The following is an 18848-nucleotide window of genomic DNA, read 5'->3' on the forward strand; positions in this document are numbered from 1 at the left end:
CCCAATGTAGAGGAAGCCACAACAAGTACAGTGGATACTGTATACCACATTGGCAGATGTGCAGGTGAACATCTGCTTGATATGGAAAGTCACCTTGGGGCCTGGGATGGGGGTGAGGGAGGAGATGTGGGGGCAAGTGTAGCACTTCCTGTGCGCGGCAGGGGAAGGTGCCGGGTGTGGTGGGGTTGGAGGAGAGTGTGGAGCGGACAAGGGAGTCCTGGAGAGAGTGGTCTCTCCAGAAGGCAGACAAGGGTGGGGATGGAAAAATGTCTTGGGTGGTGGGGTCGGATTGTAGATGGCGGAAGTGTCAGAGGATGATGCATTGGATCCGGAGGTTGGTGGGGTGATATGTGAGGACTAGGGGGATTCTCTTTGGGCGGTTATTGCAGGGGTGGGATGTGAGGGATGTGTTGCGGGAAACACAGTCGAGGGCATTCTCGACCACTGCGGGGGGCACTTGCGGTCCTTGAAGAACGTGGACATTTGGGATTTGCGGAAGTGGAATGCCTCATCCTGGGAGCAGATGTGGCAGAGGCGATGGAATTGGGAATAGGGGATGGAATTTTTGCAGGAGGGTGGGTGGGAGGAGGTGTATTCCAGGTAGCTGTGGGAGTCAGTGGGCTTGAAATGGACATCAGTTTCTAGCTGAGATCATGGTAACCACGGATGCTGGAGAATCCAAGATAACAAAGTGTGAAGCTGGATGAACACAGCAGGCCACGACCCTTCTAGGCCCGAAACATCAGCTTTTGTGCTCCAGAGATGCTGCTTGGCCTGCTCTGTTCATCCAGCTTCACACTTTGTTATCAGTTTCTAGCTGGTTGCCTGAGATCCTTTTTGATGCAAGTTGGAAAATAATAATAAATTGATCATGAATTTAATCTTATTAGTGGCAGCAAAGCATTTTGTTTTTCCGCCAAGAACATCAGCCAGGCATCGGAATTATGCCCTCAGTCTGCTGTTGGTCAAATCTTCATATACTAGTTTTATCTAAATAAGTCAATTGGCTGGTTTTTAATTGCAGTGTTAAGAGCATAAAGCAGGTACCTCCAAAAAGATCCTTGTGGACCTCTAAAAGCACTGCGACTCCAATATTATCTTTTGTCATCACTCGATTTAACATGGCTTCAGAGCCATCCGAATTAGCCATTGCCAACTGGTTGAATTCAACTGTGTGTTTCTGCACCAGTGCAAATCTGTGAGGGAGGAAGAGGAGAAAAATCAAAAAAAGGAAAGAAACAGAAGGCTGAAAATGTTTTAAAATCAACATAGAAAAACGTTATTACAAATCACAACAAATTCAAAACTGCAGGTTTCACAAATTCAAGCAATATTGTAGAAGCACAGTGAAAAGGCTAAAACTTTAATAAGGCTGTCCAGAAATGAACACACCAGGAACCCGGGTTCAATTCCACCCTTGGGCAACTGTCTATTGAATTTACACATTCTCCCTGCATCTGCGTGGGTCACCTCCCACAGTGCAAAGATGTGCAGGTTAGATGGTTTGGCCATGCTAAATTTCCTGTAGTGTTCAGAGATGTGTGGATTAGGTGGGTCTTTGGGGGATACTCTGAGGATCGGTGTGCAGTTACATAGAGTTTACATCGATTTACATTAGAATCCCTGAAGTGTGGAAACAGGCCCTTTGGCCTAATAAGTCCACACCGACCCTTGGACCATCCCATCCAAATCCATCCCCCTATAACTCATCTAAACGACACATCCCTGAACACTATGGGCAATTTAACATGGCCAATCTAACTACCCTGCACATCTTTAGACTGTGGGAGGAAACCGGAGTACCCGGTGGAAACCCAATGCAGACACCAGGAGAATGTGCAAACTCCATATAAACAGTTGCCCAAGGGTGGAACTGAACCGGGGTCCCTGGCGCTGTGAGGCAGCAGTGCTAATCACCATGCTACCCCCTGACTTGGTGGGCCGAAGGGCCCATTTCCATACTGTAGGGATTCGAATATTCTATGAATCTTAGTCTTACCCACATCTAGGGAAAGACTGTTCGTCAAAATGCCATAATTTTGAATGGGAAGGCACTGAATATAGCAGACATTATTCTTGTTCCACCTGATCTCAATTCTTTAGCAGATAGAGACACAATGAGAAGTGACTATATCATTCCAACTCATGGTAATAGGGTGTACAGATTATAAAAAAATGCATTTGTCACTAATTGGCCCACAGTTCTAGGCTCACATTCCTTAGAGTCTACAATGGGAATAAAAACAACTCAGGTTATATACAAGTGACCAGGAACCAAGATAAAAAATCTTACAGATGATTTAGAAGAGAAATAAATCAAAACTTATGTAACAAGAACTATAGAAAATACACCAATTGTCTTACAATATTAAACATGTTCAAAATAAGTGCACAAGGAGCTAGCCACATCTCCTTTTAAATATATAAATGCCATATTTTCTACATCACCAGGATTAAAGATCCCACAGCTCATTAAAAAACTATGGAGACAAAGTGAGTGTGGCACATATGTGGGTGAGGGAGTTGTTGGATCACTTTTTTTTGGAGGGGGTTACAGTGAAAATCAGGGAAGAGTTAAAAGAGATTTTAAATTATTCCAACGTTCCTGGATAACTATTCAGGTAAATGCATTGGAACCCTTGGCTGTCTCTGACAAGTTAGTGAGTAAGGACTTGAAGAGTATCAAGTGCATCTTTCAGGATACAATACAATGCTTGTCTTCCAACTGGAAGACCTAGTCCTGTGTAAATATTTTTTAAAAAAGTTCCCTCAAGTGGTAGATTACAATTACTACATGTAAAATGTGAGCATCTGACAAATGTTTGCAGTCATTTACTTATTAAGTATGCACCTTGTCTCTTTCCTCTCCACAAAGACAAAATAGGAATACCCAGAGTAGGGATGGCTTATAACATGTTAAAAACTTACAGGTGGTCAGATATAATGGCGAAGTAAACAGCAGAAAATTACGTTATGGATTAAGCAAATGGCAACCCATCTATTTATTCTTATCCATTATCTCTGGAATTTCTTCCATATTGGTATCCAGAGATATGTACTAAATAACTCATCTTAAAATAGCCAAGAACATTTAGTATTAATGAGCTGCCCATGTACACACGCAAACATTTTTGACTTGTTACAGTTTTCTATTGATCGGCCTACTGAATCCATTGTGGCCACAGTAATAGCCCATCTACAAATGAAGGATCCTTGGTTTCTTGTAATTATTCTTGCTTTGAGTCTCCCTTCAAATTACAACATGATTTGCAAGCACAGCAAGAAATAAGATAATTTTCTTGTGATTTATTGCCACGTTTTAAAATTGTTTTATAATTTTATCCTCGGAATGGTAATATAATTAACTTTCTTAAAAGAGTCAAATGCCTCACAAGAAACCTGAACTTTTCCTGATAACAGATTCCTGAATATTCAGTGCTCAAATGCATGAGAATGATGGATAACTGAGCCAAATCTCTAATTTTCAGACTCAAATAAGGAGTGTCTGATTTTTGCTAATTTACATTCAGAGACATCCTCCCAAGAAGTAGGTGTAACTGAAAAAAATGGGCAGAAGGCTCACTTCAATGGATATACGTTCAAATCTAACTTTAACCTTGCAGCAGGTTCCACTCTCGAGGGTCATTCTGGCTCTAAACGAAACACCTAAGTATCTCATACCACTGAAGGTTTTTGTAAACACTGTTCTGATCCAGTTAGGGGCCATTCAGATTTGAAGAGAAATTTGAAACCTCATTGCTTTGAGCGAGTTTCAAGGCTGGGCAGCAAGATGGCCCAGTAGTTAGCGCTACTGCCTCTCAGTGCCAGGGACCCAGATTTGATTTCAGCCTTGGCTGACCGTGTGGTGTTTGTGTATTCTCCCAATGTCTGCTTGGGCTTCCACAGGGTGTTTTGGTTTCCTCCCACAGGCCAAAGATAGAACATAGAACATTACAGCACAGTACAGGCCCTTCGGCCCTCGATGTTGTGCTGACCTGTCATACCGATCTCAAGCCCATCTAACCTACACTATTCCATGTACGTCCATATGCGTGTCCAATGACGACTTAAATGTACCTAAAGTTGGCGAATCTACTACCGTTGCAGGCAAAGCCTTCCATTCCCTTACTACTCTGAGGAAAGAAACCACCTCTGACATCTGTCCTATATCTTGCACCCCTCAATTTAAAGCTATGCCCCCTCGTGCTCGCCATCACCATCCTAGAAAAAAGGCTCTCCCTATCCACCCCTCTGATTATTGTATATGTTTCAATTAAGTCACCTCTCAACCTTCTTCTCTCTAATGAAAACAGCCTCAAGTCCCTCAGCCTTTCCTCGTAAGACCTTCCCTCCATACCAGGCAACATCCTAGTAAATCTCCTCTGCACCCTTTCCAAAGCTTCCACATCCTTCTTATAATGCGGTGACCAGAACTGTACGCAATACTCCAAATGCGGCTGCACCAGAGTTTTGTGCAGCTTCACCATAACCTCTTGGTTCCGGAACTCGATCCCTCTATTAATAAAAGCTAAAACACTGTATGCCTTCTTAACAGCCCTGTCAACCTGGGTGCACTGGCCATGCTAAGTGCGAGATTATAAGGATAGTCGGGGGCTAAGACTGGGTCATACACTCTTTGGTGGGCAAAATAATCTCTCTACGCACTGTAGGGATTCTAAGATACTATGAAGACACAAGTTTTTACACGTGTATACAAAAACAACTGTTATTCAAGTCTTAACTATTAACTTCACATTATGGCTGAGGTATAGATAGAGTGGACAGCCAGAGATTTTTTCCCTATAGTGGAGGTAGCTATTATGAGGGGGCATAGTTTTCAAGTGAGAGGAGGTAGATATAGGGGAGACTTCAGAGGTAGGCTCTTTACTTTCAGTGACAGGGGCGTGGAATGCATTGCTGCAGAGGGTAGTGGAGTTGGCCTCATTGGGGGAATTTAAGCAGCTATTAGATAGGCACACAAATGATAGTATAAGGTAGGGGTGGAAGGTTAGATAGACATTAGGTTTAGGATAAACGTTTAGCACAACATTGTGGGATGAAGGGCCTGTACTGTGCTGTATTGTTGTATGTTCTACGGCTTATGACTAAATATGCAATGCACTCATTTTTATTTCATTCTTCCAAGAATTTGCTTATTTTTCAATACTTCACAGTATTTAGGTCAGATCGATTTTAAAATTATATCACAATGCTCTAGAGACAGCACTTAACCACCATGAAGTCGGTAAACAATTGTTGTGCACTGTGCGTTAGGCAGAAAAGTACATACAGCATAATCAGAAGTGTGCAACTGCAGCCTGGAATGATATGTACTTAAATTCACTGCAACTAGTTTTCTAATTGGAAGATCTAGTCCTATGTAAATATTTAAGAGCTCGCTCAAGTAACACATTACAATTACTACATATAAAATGTGAGCACCTGATAAGCAATTGCAAAAAGGACATGGAAAAGAGAAGTTGTTAGAAACTATTAATGGAATTATAACCAGGCACTTGGATAAGTTTAAGGCAGAGCCAAAATAGTTTTATAAAAAGGGAAACTATGTTCAACTAATTTATTAGAATTCTTTGAATTAGTAATTTGTGCTGTAGATAATGGAAAGCCAGTGATGTACTGTAATTATATTTGCAGAAGGCATTTGAAAAGATGTCACATCAAACATCATTGCAGAAAATAAAAGCTTATTGTATAGGGGTAACATACTGATCAGTCTCAAAGACTGGCTGACTAACAGAAAGTAGAGATTACGAAGAGATAAATCTTTCGTAGGTTGGCAGGCGGTAAGGGTAATACTGCACAGAGGGTCTGGTGCTGGGACCTCATCACTTCACAAATTTATATTTGCAATTTGGATGAAGGGACCAAAAGGTATGATAGCTAAATCTGCTCATGACCCAAAGAAAGGGAACAAAGGGAGTTGTGAAGAGGACATCAGAAGCCTATGAAGGGCTACAGACAAATTGTGAGTAGGTAACAATCTGACAAATAGACTAAAATGTGGAAAAAGAGTAAATTTGCCCATTTTAGCAAAAAAAAGGAGTATATTATTTAAATGGCAAATGATTGCATTACTGTGCGATGCAGAGAGATTTGGGCATCTCAACGAATGAATCACAAAAAGTTAGCATGTGGTTATAGCAAGTAATTAGGAAAACTAATAGAATTTCATATTTTATTAGGGGGAGGGCAATAACGCAAGGGTAGCGAAGACACATTTCCGTAATACATAGCTTGGAAAGACTGCATATGGAGTTCTGTATAAATCACTGGTCACTGTACTTAAGGAAGAATGTTAATGCTTTGAAAGTAATTTAGAGAAGGTTTATTAAACTAATACTTGGTATGAGTGGACTGCCTTGAGGAAAGGCTAGCCCTATATCCTCGAGTTCAGAGAGTCAGAGGTGAGTTAGTTGAAACATAAAAGATTCTGCAAACAGTTGACTGGGTGGGTGTGGAAAGGATATTTCCTCCTGTGGGAGAATCTAGAACGAGAGATCAGTTTAAAAATAAAGGAAATGCCATTTAAGACAGAGATGTGGAAACCTTTTCTCTTTCAGGAGGGTTGAGTGCCTTCAGAATTCCCATCCTCAAAAATTACCAGATGTAGAATCTTAAGTTATTTTTAAAGCAGAGGTAGATAGATTATTGCTTACCAAAGGTGGCTAGAAGATTATCGTGGGTACACAAAAATGTAGAGTGGAGGATAAAATTAGAGCATCCAATATAACAAAGTGTGGAGCTGGATGAACACAGCAGGCCAAGCAGCATCTCAGGAGCACAAAAGCTGACGTTTCAGGCCTAGACCCTTCATCAGAGAGGGGGATGGGGTGAGGGTTCTGGAATAAATAGGGAGAGAGGGGGAGGCGGACTGAAGATGGAGAGAAAAGAAGATAGGTGGAGAGGAGAGTATAGGTGGGGAGGTAGGGAGGGGATAGGTCAGTCCAGGGAAGACGGACAGATCAAGGAGGTGGGATGAGGTTAGTAGGTAGGAAATGGAGGTGCGGCTTAGGGTGGGAGGAAGGGATGGGTGAGAGGAAGAACAGGTTAGGGAGGCAGAGGCTGGCTGGGCTGGTTTTGGGATGCAGTGGGGGGAGGGGACGAACTGGACTGGTTTTGGGATGCAGTGGGGGAAGGGGAGACTTTGAAGCTGGTGAAGTCCATATTGATACCATTGGGCTGCAGGGTTCCCAAGCGGAATATGAGTTGCTGTTCCTGCAACCTCCCCTTCCCCCACCGCATCCCAAAACCAGCCAAAATCTCCCCTTCCCCCACCGCATCCCAAAACCAGCCCAGTTCGTCCCCTCCCCCCACTGCATCCCAAAACCAGCCCAGCTCATCCCCTCCTCCCACTGCATCCCAAAACCAGCCCAGCATGTCTCTGCCTCCCTAACCTGTCCTTCCTTTCACCATCCCTTCCTCCCACCCCAAGCCGCACCTCCATTTCCTACCTACTAACCTCATCCCACCTCCTTGACCTGTCCGTCTTCCCTGGACTGACCTATCCCCTCCCTACCTCCCCACCTATACTCTCCTCTCCACCTATCTTCTTTTCTCTCCATCTTCAGTCCGCCTTCCCCCTCTCTCCCTATTTATTCCAGTTCCCTCTCCCCATCCCCCTCTCTGATGAAGGGTCTAGGCCCGAAACGTCAGCTTTTGTGCTCCTGAGATGCTGCTTGGCCTGCTGTGTTCATCCAGCTTCCCACTTTATTATCTTGGATTCTCCAGCATCTGCAGTTCCCATTATCTCTGATAAAATTAGAGCAGCCATGATATCACTGAATGGTGGAGCAGACTCAAAGGGCTGAGAAATCTACTCTTGTTCCTTGTTCATAGGATAAAATATTTAGAAAAAGCAATTTCTTCAGTGCTTTAGAAAGATAATAAACCCCAAGATCTTTTACACTAACACTAAAATTAGTCTAATGCCTTTCATCTATTCTTGTCTTTATATTACTTTGTAAGCCTGCACTGTACATTCATGAAATTTCAGAAGTTCAGAATACAGCTGTATTCTGTTGACAGTGAAAGTCAAAGTACATGTGATTAGCACAATTAATAACAGCTACATCAGGGTCCAAATAAAATTGACAAAGGTTACACATTAACAAACCCAAAACAACAATCAACAGTGGATGACCAGGGCATAAGCAGTACATTAGCCAAGTATCTACACATACTTCTCTGTTTTGAAGAATATTGCACATCCATCAACATGCTTTCTTTCTTGCTCTGACATCAATTTGGCACGAGATTTTGGACAGAAGAACCCATCGTATCCACGTTGCTTCAACTCGGGCAAAAAGAGGTTAAAGTATTGCTCTGTTTCTACTTCCTATTAATAAAAAACAAAAACATTTTAAGTTTAGAACATGCATTAAAACACAAAATATTAGGAATGATTAGATTAGATTAGATTCCCTACAGTGTGGAAACAGGCCCTTTGGCCCAATAAGTCCACACTGCCCCTTGAAGCATCCCACCCAGACCCATTCCCCCTATAACCCACACACCCCCTGAACACTACGGGCAATTTAGCATGGCCGATCCACCTAGCCTGCACATCTGTGAGGCTGCAGTGCTAACCACTGAGCCACTGTGCCGCCCATACTGGGTACAAATCAGGACTGGGTACAAATCAGAAGGCAAACGTAATCATTTTGAAATGTAATTCCTGGCAATCATTACAAATTTCACAGAAAAGGCTGATAAACCTGGATCCAAAACAACTTTTCTATTTACAATCGTTTTTTTGGATTCAGGGCCACAGTATGAGAACCAACTACATCACTCTCCATTCTAAAATGATAAATTGTATTCTTCATGGTCACTCTTTCCCAAGGAACGTTGCAATACCAGACTGTCAATTATTCCTTTTGTTCATTACATAATACCCAGTCTCGGACGGCTTCCCTCTACTTGGTCCAACAGACCAGGTGTCTCTAAGCTCTACTCATACAGATTCTACCTCACCAGAGCCAATACCCTTCTTCATGATTGTGCTTACTGTTTCCATGGCAATGCTAGCCCATCTCATTCTTCTTTTTATCTGTTCTTCCTAGAAAGAACTCAGCATTGTGACAATGTCTCGACTGACTCATGGTCAAGTGGTTACAGCTTTGTATGATGGACAGATCAAGAGAAGCTTTTAGCCGGGAAAGAGATAGCACCTAAAATTTCTCTGACCTCATGTGGACAATTCACAGAAAATCTCCTGGTAGCTTTTCCTCGCTCACCATTTTGCTGTAAGCCACCCTCTCTGTAAATTCCCTTGTTGGAAGGAAAAGACGAGGCCGAGGAAGGTGAAAAATAAAGAAAATGAGGAGGAAGCTGCAATCCACCAAATCAGCAAAAATTTTTAATAGTTCAATTTGGTATTTACAAATCAACATGTCAAAACAAATCAGGTTTCTCTAGATCTAATCAAAAGTGCAACTGGTTTCCAATTCTCAAATGTTTAATCCAATTTAAAAATGCTAGCAGTTACTTATAAATTGCCTAGTTGTGACACCATCATTTGACAGAAGCATTATTTAAGCTGGATGTTCAAAGCCTCTTTGGCAAAAGGTTTTCCTCAATTGTCTATTCGATCAAATAACAAGCCAAAACAGGCCATGCAGAAATCGGAATGTGACACTCAAGTTGACAGGCTACAAATCACTTAAGTTAGTGAAGCTCCTACGTGGGCAATTACATTTAGTATAAAACTTATACATTTGTTACTGAGCCAAATGTACAGGTGTTATGCATTTTCAGGACCAATCATCCTGTTCTGGCTTCTACTCTTAAGTTACATAATGAACCTCTGTCAACAGAGGCCCTCCTGACAGATGTAGATTCAAAACCAATCCTTTGTGCTGACAGTTGTAAAGACAGAACTGGACATTTTTACAATTTTTACTATTTTAGAAAAACTCCTATTCGGGTCATACTTCCAAAAGAACAGTGCCCAGAATCATCACAGAATTATCATAGAATCCAAACAGTATGAAAACATGCCATTTGGTCAAACAAGTCCACACTGACTCTCCAAAGAGCAACGCATCCAGATCCCACCACCCCCCACCAATTCCTGTAACCCTGCTTTCCCATGGCCAATCCACCTAACCTACTCATCCCTGGACACTATGGCAACGCTAAATTGCCCAATCTACTTAACCTGCACATCTTTGGATTGCGGGAGGAAACTGGAGCACCCAGAGGAAATATGCAAACTCCACAGAGACAGTCGCCCAAAGCTGGAGCTGAACACTAGTCCCTGGTACTGTGAGATAGCAATGCTAATGACTTAACTAGCTGGGCACAAAGACAGTACATAATTCAAGGCCAAGCTAATGTTATAAAATTTTATGACTTTGTAGCACTATTGAACTTTGAATTTTATCTATAAAAGGCAAGCATCTAGTCTTTATTGTTTTAAAAAACAGCATTTTCAACTTGTCCATCCACTTCCAAGAAATGTGCACCCCAAAGTCTCTCTATTCCTGCTCTTCTAAAATTGTAATGTTTTATATTTGCTCACTTCATCCTTCCGACTGAAACTAAAAACTTCATATTACTGAGCATTAACACACATTTCTGTTAGCCAGTTTATTTCACCAGTTGATATCCTCCTGGTTATAATTCTTACGGCTCATAAGGTTTTAAATTTTCAGGCCATCTACCAACCTTGAAATTATGGCCAGCACAAAGGTTTAAGCTACAAATAAAATCAAAGACTAATGATTCAAACATCAACTTATGCAATATTATTGTATGGTATTTACCTCAAATCTGTTGTTTATCACTACTACATTTTGTTTCGGAGCCATTATTCACTAGTACAGCCACTGCTCCTTTAACACACGTGATTCAGATTTTGCCAACCAGTCTGTAACAACGGTTTATAGATCACCTTTTTTTTAAAAAAAAAATTGTCTATATAGACATCATTCCTAATACTCTCACTGAGCCAGTCTAAATACTTCAAAGCAGTATTGTTAATTATGATTTGTTTTTAACAAATCATGTTTGTTTCCAACAAATCATGGCTGCATTTATTGTTTATGTATACCCCAAACCCAAGCCAAATCTTCACCAAATTGTCTCCTCACCCACATGAGATCAATAGATCTGTCGTTGTTAGGCTTAACTGCATATTGTACTCATTTTTCAAATAAGTGTTAATATTTGCAACTCTCCAATACAACTACTGTAGCAAAGAAGAATTGGCAGGTTGTGTCCAGAGCCTCCACGGTTTCACTTTTAATTCCCTCAGCAACCTAGGATATATCCAATTCAGATTCAATTTTACCACTTTGCACACTAACAATATTTTGAAACCCACCTCAATGCTTTTATACAATTCCAATTTTCTACTGCTTACTCCTTACATGGTGTGTAAAATCCTTGGCTTAATAATGACAGATGCAAAATACTCAACTTGCAACCTCAACAGTGTTAGCTGATTCTACAAGATCTAATGTTTGATCCCAAAAATCTGTCTCGTCTATTGTTTGATTAACTTTACACTATATACAGATTTATTCCCCGCGAGATATTTTAATTGTTATTCAAATGCTTTGAAACAGAACTTAGGAAGATAAAAAAGGCCTTTTTTTCCCCTCTCCCTTGATGCTCATCTGCTAGATAAAAGGAAGAATGACAAGGAGACACAACACACACAAGATAAAAGGCTGCTCACATGCCAGAATAAGTTTTTGAACTCATAACAGAAGTTCCAGAACACCCATCACTGCATCCCACTGAACTAATCTTTTATTTTGCCTATTATTATTTTTTGTGCAAAATCTTAGTACTGCAGGAAAGACCAACAGTAAATCAGTGGAACTAGGTGTCATACAAACTGCCTTAGCAGAACCATCACGTCTTTGAAATTACAGAACCAGCTGGAGAAGCAGCAGAACAGCAAAGCTTGAGTTTTAGGAGATAAATGTCAAATTGTTCCAAATGGTTTAAACGAGGCTTCCAAATTCATTGAATTGTATAAATAAAGCCTGAAAGATTCAATTACTTGGCATTTTCTAAATTAATGGAGCATTAAGAGCTCAGTATCCACCTTGTGCTTCTCAAGTGAATGAGTCTTTAAGCAGTTTTTTTTAAATAGAAAAGTTCTGGGTACAGGGAATCAGAGCTACGTATTCTTCTTTTCCTTGCTTCATATGCTCAAGATGTAGATGAAGAAGTGAAAGTGAGGAAATGTATACAAACACATTCAGCAAACTCCTTTATTCTTCCTGATGGCAGGACATGACCACGTACAATGCTACATTATGAGACTAAAGAAAATTATTATTTAAACTTAGCCCTCTTATTTAGGATTCCAAACCTAAGTATTAGTTGACTACCTCGTTAACAGCACGAATAAATATCCTCTCCTCAACTGATGCAGCATGCTTTCTATTAAACATTTGTCTTACCTGAAGGCTAAGGATGTCTGCATCGCAGTTTACGATTTCTTCCATTATTCCCTTTTTCCTGTACTCCCAGTTCAAAGCCCAGGAAGGGCAGTAGCCGTACAGCTGCCTTGTGGCATACTTGTCACACAGTACATTATAACACATGATAGTGAACAATGCTGTAAAGAAAATCCACAATTATTGAAAAAGTGTAAACGATCAACAGCTTGCTAATACTGGGAGTTCTTTGATTAACATTTAATTATATCCACACAAAATAAATCAAACATTCTATGGTAGGCAGCAAATGCAAAGACAGAAAGTATGTGGACATCATAAATGGAAATCCACATGATTCAAAAGACAGAAACAACTCTGAGAACATCATTTATGAAACATCAAAAGCAAAACACACCACAATATGATAACTTAACTGGAATTTGGGAGTCTCTTTAATGTGACTTAGGAGTAGCTGCAAACATGAGCTTTTACTTAAAAACTAAATTTTCTTAAAATTTTAGTAACGCCACTTCTTAGTACTGCAGAGCATTAATCGAAAGCATTTTCAGGTTGGACACAATAAAGTTTCTCCATAATAAGTTCTTTTACACAATTCCAGGAATATGCGTGATCAATAATCTCGGGTTAAGAATCACTGACTGTACACTTCTGTTTCTCATATACCTATCTTGAACAGGAACATCAATTCATGTCTTTCCCCACTATTTATGACTTGTACTATCAACATATTTTGAAAATAAAATTACCAAATTTGATTAATCTTTTCTGACAGTCCAGATATGTTAAGGAGTGCGGCTCCATTGATACCACAAGCATAAGGGTGGTCAACTGCCCAGTCATCCAAAATGCCATTCAAACTGGAACGGGTCCAACCTATTTGTACCGATCTATGTTGCCTGCTTTGGCAATTTTTTCCTGGCGGGAAACGTGCATCATCCTTCATCTTTACACTTATATTGAAAGTACAGATTCTCAACTGCCACAACTGATATCATTTAAGTCAACACTAGGATGTCACTTTTTGTGTCTGTGTGGATGAACACCATTTCATTAGGTTCCTTTTCAAATTAATCCATTAGGGGGAGCCAATTATTACTTTTGCACTGGACTGGATTCATCTTTCCCACTGTCACCATCAATTTACAATGAAATCTGACATCTGTCATGTAGAGGCAAAACTTTCACTCTTATAAACCCAAATTTGATTTTAAATCCGGCCATAAAGTAGCAAATGAACTAATCCATGATAATCATTCATCAGTAGGCTAACTAACACCTTTTGAAAAAGATGGTTGTAATATAGCACTTCTCACAACTAGATTTCTCAAAGCATTTTGCAGCAAATGAAATACAATTTAACTGTAATCACTGCAATAATGTAGGAAACATTGCAGAAAATTTGTATGCAACTCTCATTTCAGTGACGTGGAGAGGGATAGATAGACCAGGATATCACTGATAACTCCACTGCTGTTTCAAGAAGTGCCCAGAATATTATATAGTCATCGAAGCAGGAAGATGGGGCCTCAGCTTAATGTCTCATCTGAAAGACAGCACCCGACATCGCAGCACCCTCATAGAACTATGCAGGAGTGTCATTCCTGATTTTTGTACTCAAGCCTGGAGTTGAACCTGAATCCGGAATCTTGTGGGTCAATACAGTGAGTGCCACAACAAAACCTTTATTGACGTTTGATGATTAGCAGAAAAGTAGGCCCAGATTTGGAGGTAGGAGTAACTGGGAGACTCTGAGCATTCTCCTCTTTATACAGCAAATTTAGGAATCTGTACACATATGAAATATAGCAATCATGAAATTGCTCTTTGGTTGCTCAGTCCATCCACATGCTTTGCTAACAGTATCATGCCGCACAGATATTTAAAACGAGTACGAAACACATCAGAAAACAATAGGATTGGAAAGTGTTGGTGCAATTAAGTCTTAATTAGGGTTAAATCACCTCTGTGAAGTGCGACATTTGAAAAATTCTTATTCCTGCAGAACTCAGTTTAATAAAAAAAATTTAAAAACAAAACCTATTCCTCTTCCACTCAATTTATTCTGTTCCCTTTTCTTCAGTATGCTTAAAAATATTGAATTAAATATTCTGTTCTAGAGAACCCAATTTAAAGTGCTTATTTCAGTGAGGTTTCTTGAAGAGATACTATTGCTTGTCATGCTCACAGAAGGAAGTATTTTGGAATATTTTCACACCTTGCAGATGCAACATAACATGTAGGTTATGAGCATACGACATTGGAGGGTGGCGGGGGAGGAGAGAGAAAGTGCTCAGAGAGCGAGAGCGTGCTAGAAAGAAAGAAGGAAAGAAAGAAAGAGAGAGAGAACGCGCGAGAGAGAGACAGACAGAAAGGAAATCGAAATACTGTAAATGCAACGACTTCAGCATGGACATCTGGTCTTCAGCTGATTCCTCAAGTGCAGTCCCACCATGGCCAAACACTTAAAGACTGTAATGTTTGAACTTTCAACTTTGTTTCTTTATTTTCTACTTAAAACTAAGGAGATCTGCAATGTGTGATTTTAACTTTACTTCATGTTTATATATAGTGCAGTGCTTAACTTTTAACTTCGTTCTTTCTTTAAACCTAGTTCTCAATTTTCTGTACCTAGGTACTTGAACCCAAGATGGCACCTTGCACAGTGACATTATACACAATTCATTGAACTTGTGTGTTTTTATACTGGAGTACACGAGACAAAAATTAAAATAAAAATCAAAATCGAAAGTTGCTTCTTAAGTCTGCAAAAAGTTTGCGGGCAGCTGCAAATGCAATGAAATGCAAGCAGCATCCTTTTGCTGCTCTGACAAACCATTAAAAATGCTGTACTGCCTTTCTCTACATCACTATTAATCTGGGGGATGAAAAGAAAACCTGTTTTATGGCCCCTGCAAATAATATTATTTAATTAACTACTGGAAGTGGTATTATAAGAGGTTACAATGCCTCAATTTGAAACTTTGCTGCAGCAAAGCACGTGCTCTGTGCTCTGCATTCTTGGCACAGAGTAGGGAGTTGATTAGTTCACTTGGCTGAACAGCTGGTTTGCCACGCAGCATTATGCCAAAAGCATGGTTTCAATTCCCGTGCTGGCTGATGTTACCATGAAAGACTCTCCTTCTCAGCACCTCCCCTCACCCAGGGTAGTTTTGGTGACCTTCCAGTAAAACCACCGCCAACTGTCAATCTCTAATGAGACCAGTGTTATGGTCTGTAGCACTACTATGACTTTACTGTTAAATGGAACAATTAATCCTAAACACCCAGTTAAGGTGGATCAAATTCATATTTTTAAAGCATGTGATCACATGTTTGTGTTCTAATGCTGTGCATCACCAGAAATACAGCCAGATTTTATCCCTGCCCTCAGTTCATATACTACTGAAAGCCATACCTGTCGCTTTGTACCATTCCAACACATTCCCTCGTGATCACTCTTAACATGCCCCTCAAACTGGAGGTCACCCAAACCTCTGCTGCTGTGGTCCTATTTCAGACCAAGAGTCACTCACATTGTGTTCACCAATCATCCTAGTGTTCACTGAAATACGATGGGTCCTGGTCAGGCAATAATTTTTTGCTGTTTCCCATCACTTTGTCTCCTTTAGTTCCACGACCCCAATATCTCTGCACTCATCTAACTCTAGCCACAAGGATCCCCGATTTTAATTACTTCACTGGTGGCAATGGCATAGGTTCACAGAGATGTACAGCACAGAAACAGGCCAGTCAGTTCAAATTGTCCACGCTAACCAGATATCCTAAATAAATCGAGTCCCATTTGCCAATATTTGGCCCATAGCCCTCTAAACCCTGATAATAAAATGTGAGGCTGGATGAACACAGCAGGCCAAGCTGCATCTCAGGAGCACAAAAGCTGACGTTTCGGGCCTAGACCCTTCATCAGAGAGGGTTTTGTGCTCCTGAGATGCTGCTTGGCCTGCTGTGTTCATCCAGCCTCACATTTTATTATCTTGGAATTCTCCAGCATCTGCAGTTCCCATTATCCCCGCCCTCTAAACCCTTCCTATTTTACACCCATCCAGATGCCTTTTCAAATGTTGTAACTGTACCAGCCTCCACCACGTCCTCTGGCACCTCATTCCATACACTAACCACCCTCTGAGTGAAACAGTTGCTCCTTATGCCCCTTTTAACCCCTTCCCCTCTCATCTTAAACTCTTCATCTCTTTGGACTACCCCACACCAAGGAACTGACCTTGTCTATTTACCCTATCCATGCTTCTCGTGATTTTTTTTTTTAAGAACTTCTAGAAGGCCACCCCTCAGCCTCCAGTGCTCCAGGGAAAATAGCCCCAGTCTGTTCAGCCTCTCCCTATAGCTCAAAACCACTAACCCTGGCAAGATCATTGTAAATCTCTTCTGGATCCTTTCAAGTTTCACTACATCCTTCCTATAGCAGGGAAACCAGAATTGCACACAATATTCCAATAGTGGCCTAACCAATGTCATGTACAGATGCAACATGACCTCCCAATTCCGAAACTCAGTGCACTGACCAACAAAGGCAAACATACCAAACACCTTCTTCATTATCCTGTGACTCCACTTTGAAGGAACTATGAACCTGCATTCCAAGATCTCTTTATTCAGCAACAGTATCTAGGACTTTACTATTAAGTATACAAGTTCTGTCCTAATTTACCTTTCCAAAATGTTGAACCTCACATTTCTCTAAATTAAACTTCATTAGCCACTCCTCAGCCCATTCATCCATCTGACAAAGATGTACTCTGAGGTATCCTTCTTTGCTGTCCACTCCACCTCCGATTTTGGTGGCATCTGCAAACTTACTAAGCATAACTCCTATGTTCACATGCGAATCATTTATGCTAAATGACAAAAAGCAGTGGATCTAGCACCGATCCTTGGGGTCTCAGGTATCCAGTCAGAGAAGCAACCCTCCACCACCACCCTCCGTCTTCTATCTTCGAACCAACTCTGTATCCAAATAGCTAATTCTATCTCTATTCCAAGTGATATAATTATTGCTGATTATTCTATCATGAGGAACCTTATCGAACACCTTACTGAAGTCCATATAGATCACATTCACCACTCTGTCCTCATCGCCCCTCTTTACTTCTTCAAAAACCTCAATCAAGTTAGTGAGACACAATTTCCCATTCACAAAGCCATACTGACTATCCATAATCACTCTTGGCCTTTCCAAATACATGCGAATCCTGTCCCTCAGGATTCTCACCAACTTGCCCACCACCAATATCAGGCTCACCAGTCTTTTGGTCCTTGGCTTTTCCTTACCACTTTTCTTTTTAAAACAAAAGGCACCACATTAGCCAACCTCCAGGCTTCCGGCACCTCACTTGTGACTATTGATGATAGAAATATCTCAGCAAGGGTCCCAGCGATAACATCTCTAGCTTTCCACAGAAATCTAGGGTACACCAGATCAGGTCCCAGGGATTTACGCGCCTCTCTGCATTTTAAGACATCCAGCAATTCCTCCTCCATCATTTGCTTAGCTCCAAAAAAGATAATTCCATCCCTACTTGTATTCTCCTTTCTAACACTCTTTGTTCCATTAACGAAAGGTACTGCATGAAACCTACGTGCTTGACCAAGCTTTTGATTATGAGACCCACTACCATCATACGCAACTTATTGCCATATTAATGGCATTCCTTGGGCTGTTATATTTCTCATCTTGCTAGTATAAGTTTTAAGTCATTCAATTGTTGAGAAATCTAAGATCAGAGTTCAAACAAGTAAGTGGAAATATTTTTAAATGGAGCTGACTTCATTTACTTGTGGTTATGATCAACTGATCTGGGTGGTTTTTCATTGCAGCAAGCTCAGATGATGTGGAATTCACCAATAGAATACTAAAGCTGATAGACTCAATTGAGTCTTTGTAAAGAGAACTGAGACAATTTGTTCCTTTTCAAACATACAAAAAAAAGGTAGTGTAGGAAACTAACAGATGTACAATGAGTGGAATGCCCTCCAAATGAAAATATTTCACTTCGGATTGCTATTTTCCTGTCACGCACGGAGTCCAACACAATAAAGAGAATTATCAATTTATCCAACGAGGTGGCAACCCATGCCTATCAAGTACAGAAAAAAATCTACACGTGCTAAAAACTACCATCATTGAAACTCATTCGATAGTCAGCCAAAGAAATATCACTTAAGTCTGGGGAAAACATTTGAAAATTTTGATTCAAAAACGTGCATTTGTGTATACTTAAGGACTGAAGTATCACAGCTTTTATTTGGCATTTAAACTAAATTTCAAAACAGAAACGTGCACATGCTAATGTTTCCAGGAACACGTGTTCTTGATTTTAAATTTACTGTTTAGTACAAGTTATTTTGCAATAAATTGCTCTTTTATTAAGG

The 18848-nt window shown here is 40.5% G+C and overlaps 1 protein-coding gene across 2 annotated transcripts in view; it reads right to left on the minus strand.

The window, feature by feature from the left end:
* Nucleotides 1–18848, minus strand: part of cnot6l (CCR4-NOT transcription complex, subunit 6-like) — a 114023-nt gene that overhangs the window by 53994 nt on the left and 41181 nt on the right. For both annotated transcript variants that reach the window (XM_048537921.2, XM_048537931.2), the window contains exons 7-9: nucleotides 12441–12598; nucleotides 8202–8356; nucleotides 1048–1196 (exon numbers count right to left, since the gene is read on the minus strand). In XM_048537921.2, the coding sequence (XP_048393878.1) occupies nucleotides 1048–1196; nucleotides 8202–8356; nucleotides 12441–12598 (462 nt within the window). The remainder of the gene's footprint in view (nucleotides 1–1047; nucleotides 1197–8201; nucleotides 8357–12440; nucleotides 12599–18848) is intronic.

Source organism: Stegostoma tigrinum, chromosome 1, assembly GCF_030684315.1.
Source record: "Stegostoma tigrinum isolate sSteTig4 chromosome 1, sSteTig4.hap1, whole genome shotgun sequence".
Lineage (NCBI taxonomy): Eukaryota > Metazoa > Chordata > Chondrichthyes > Orectolobiformes > Stegostomatidae > Stegostoma > Stegostoma tigrinum.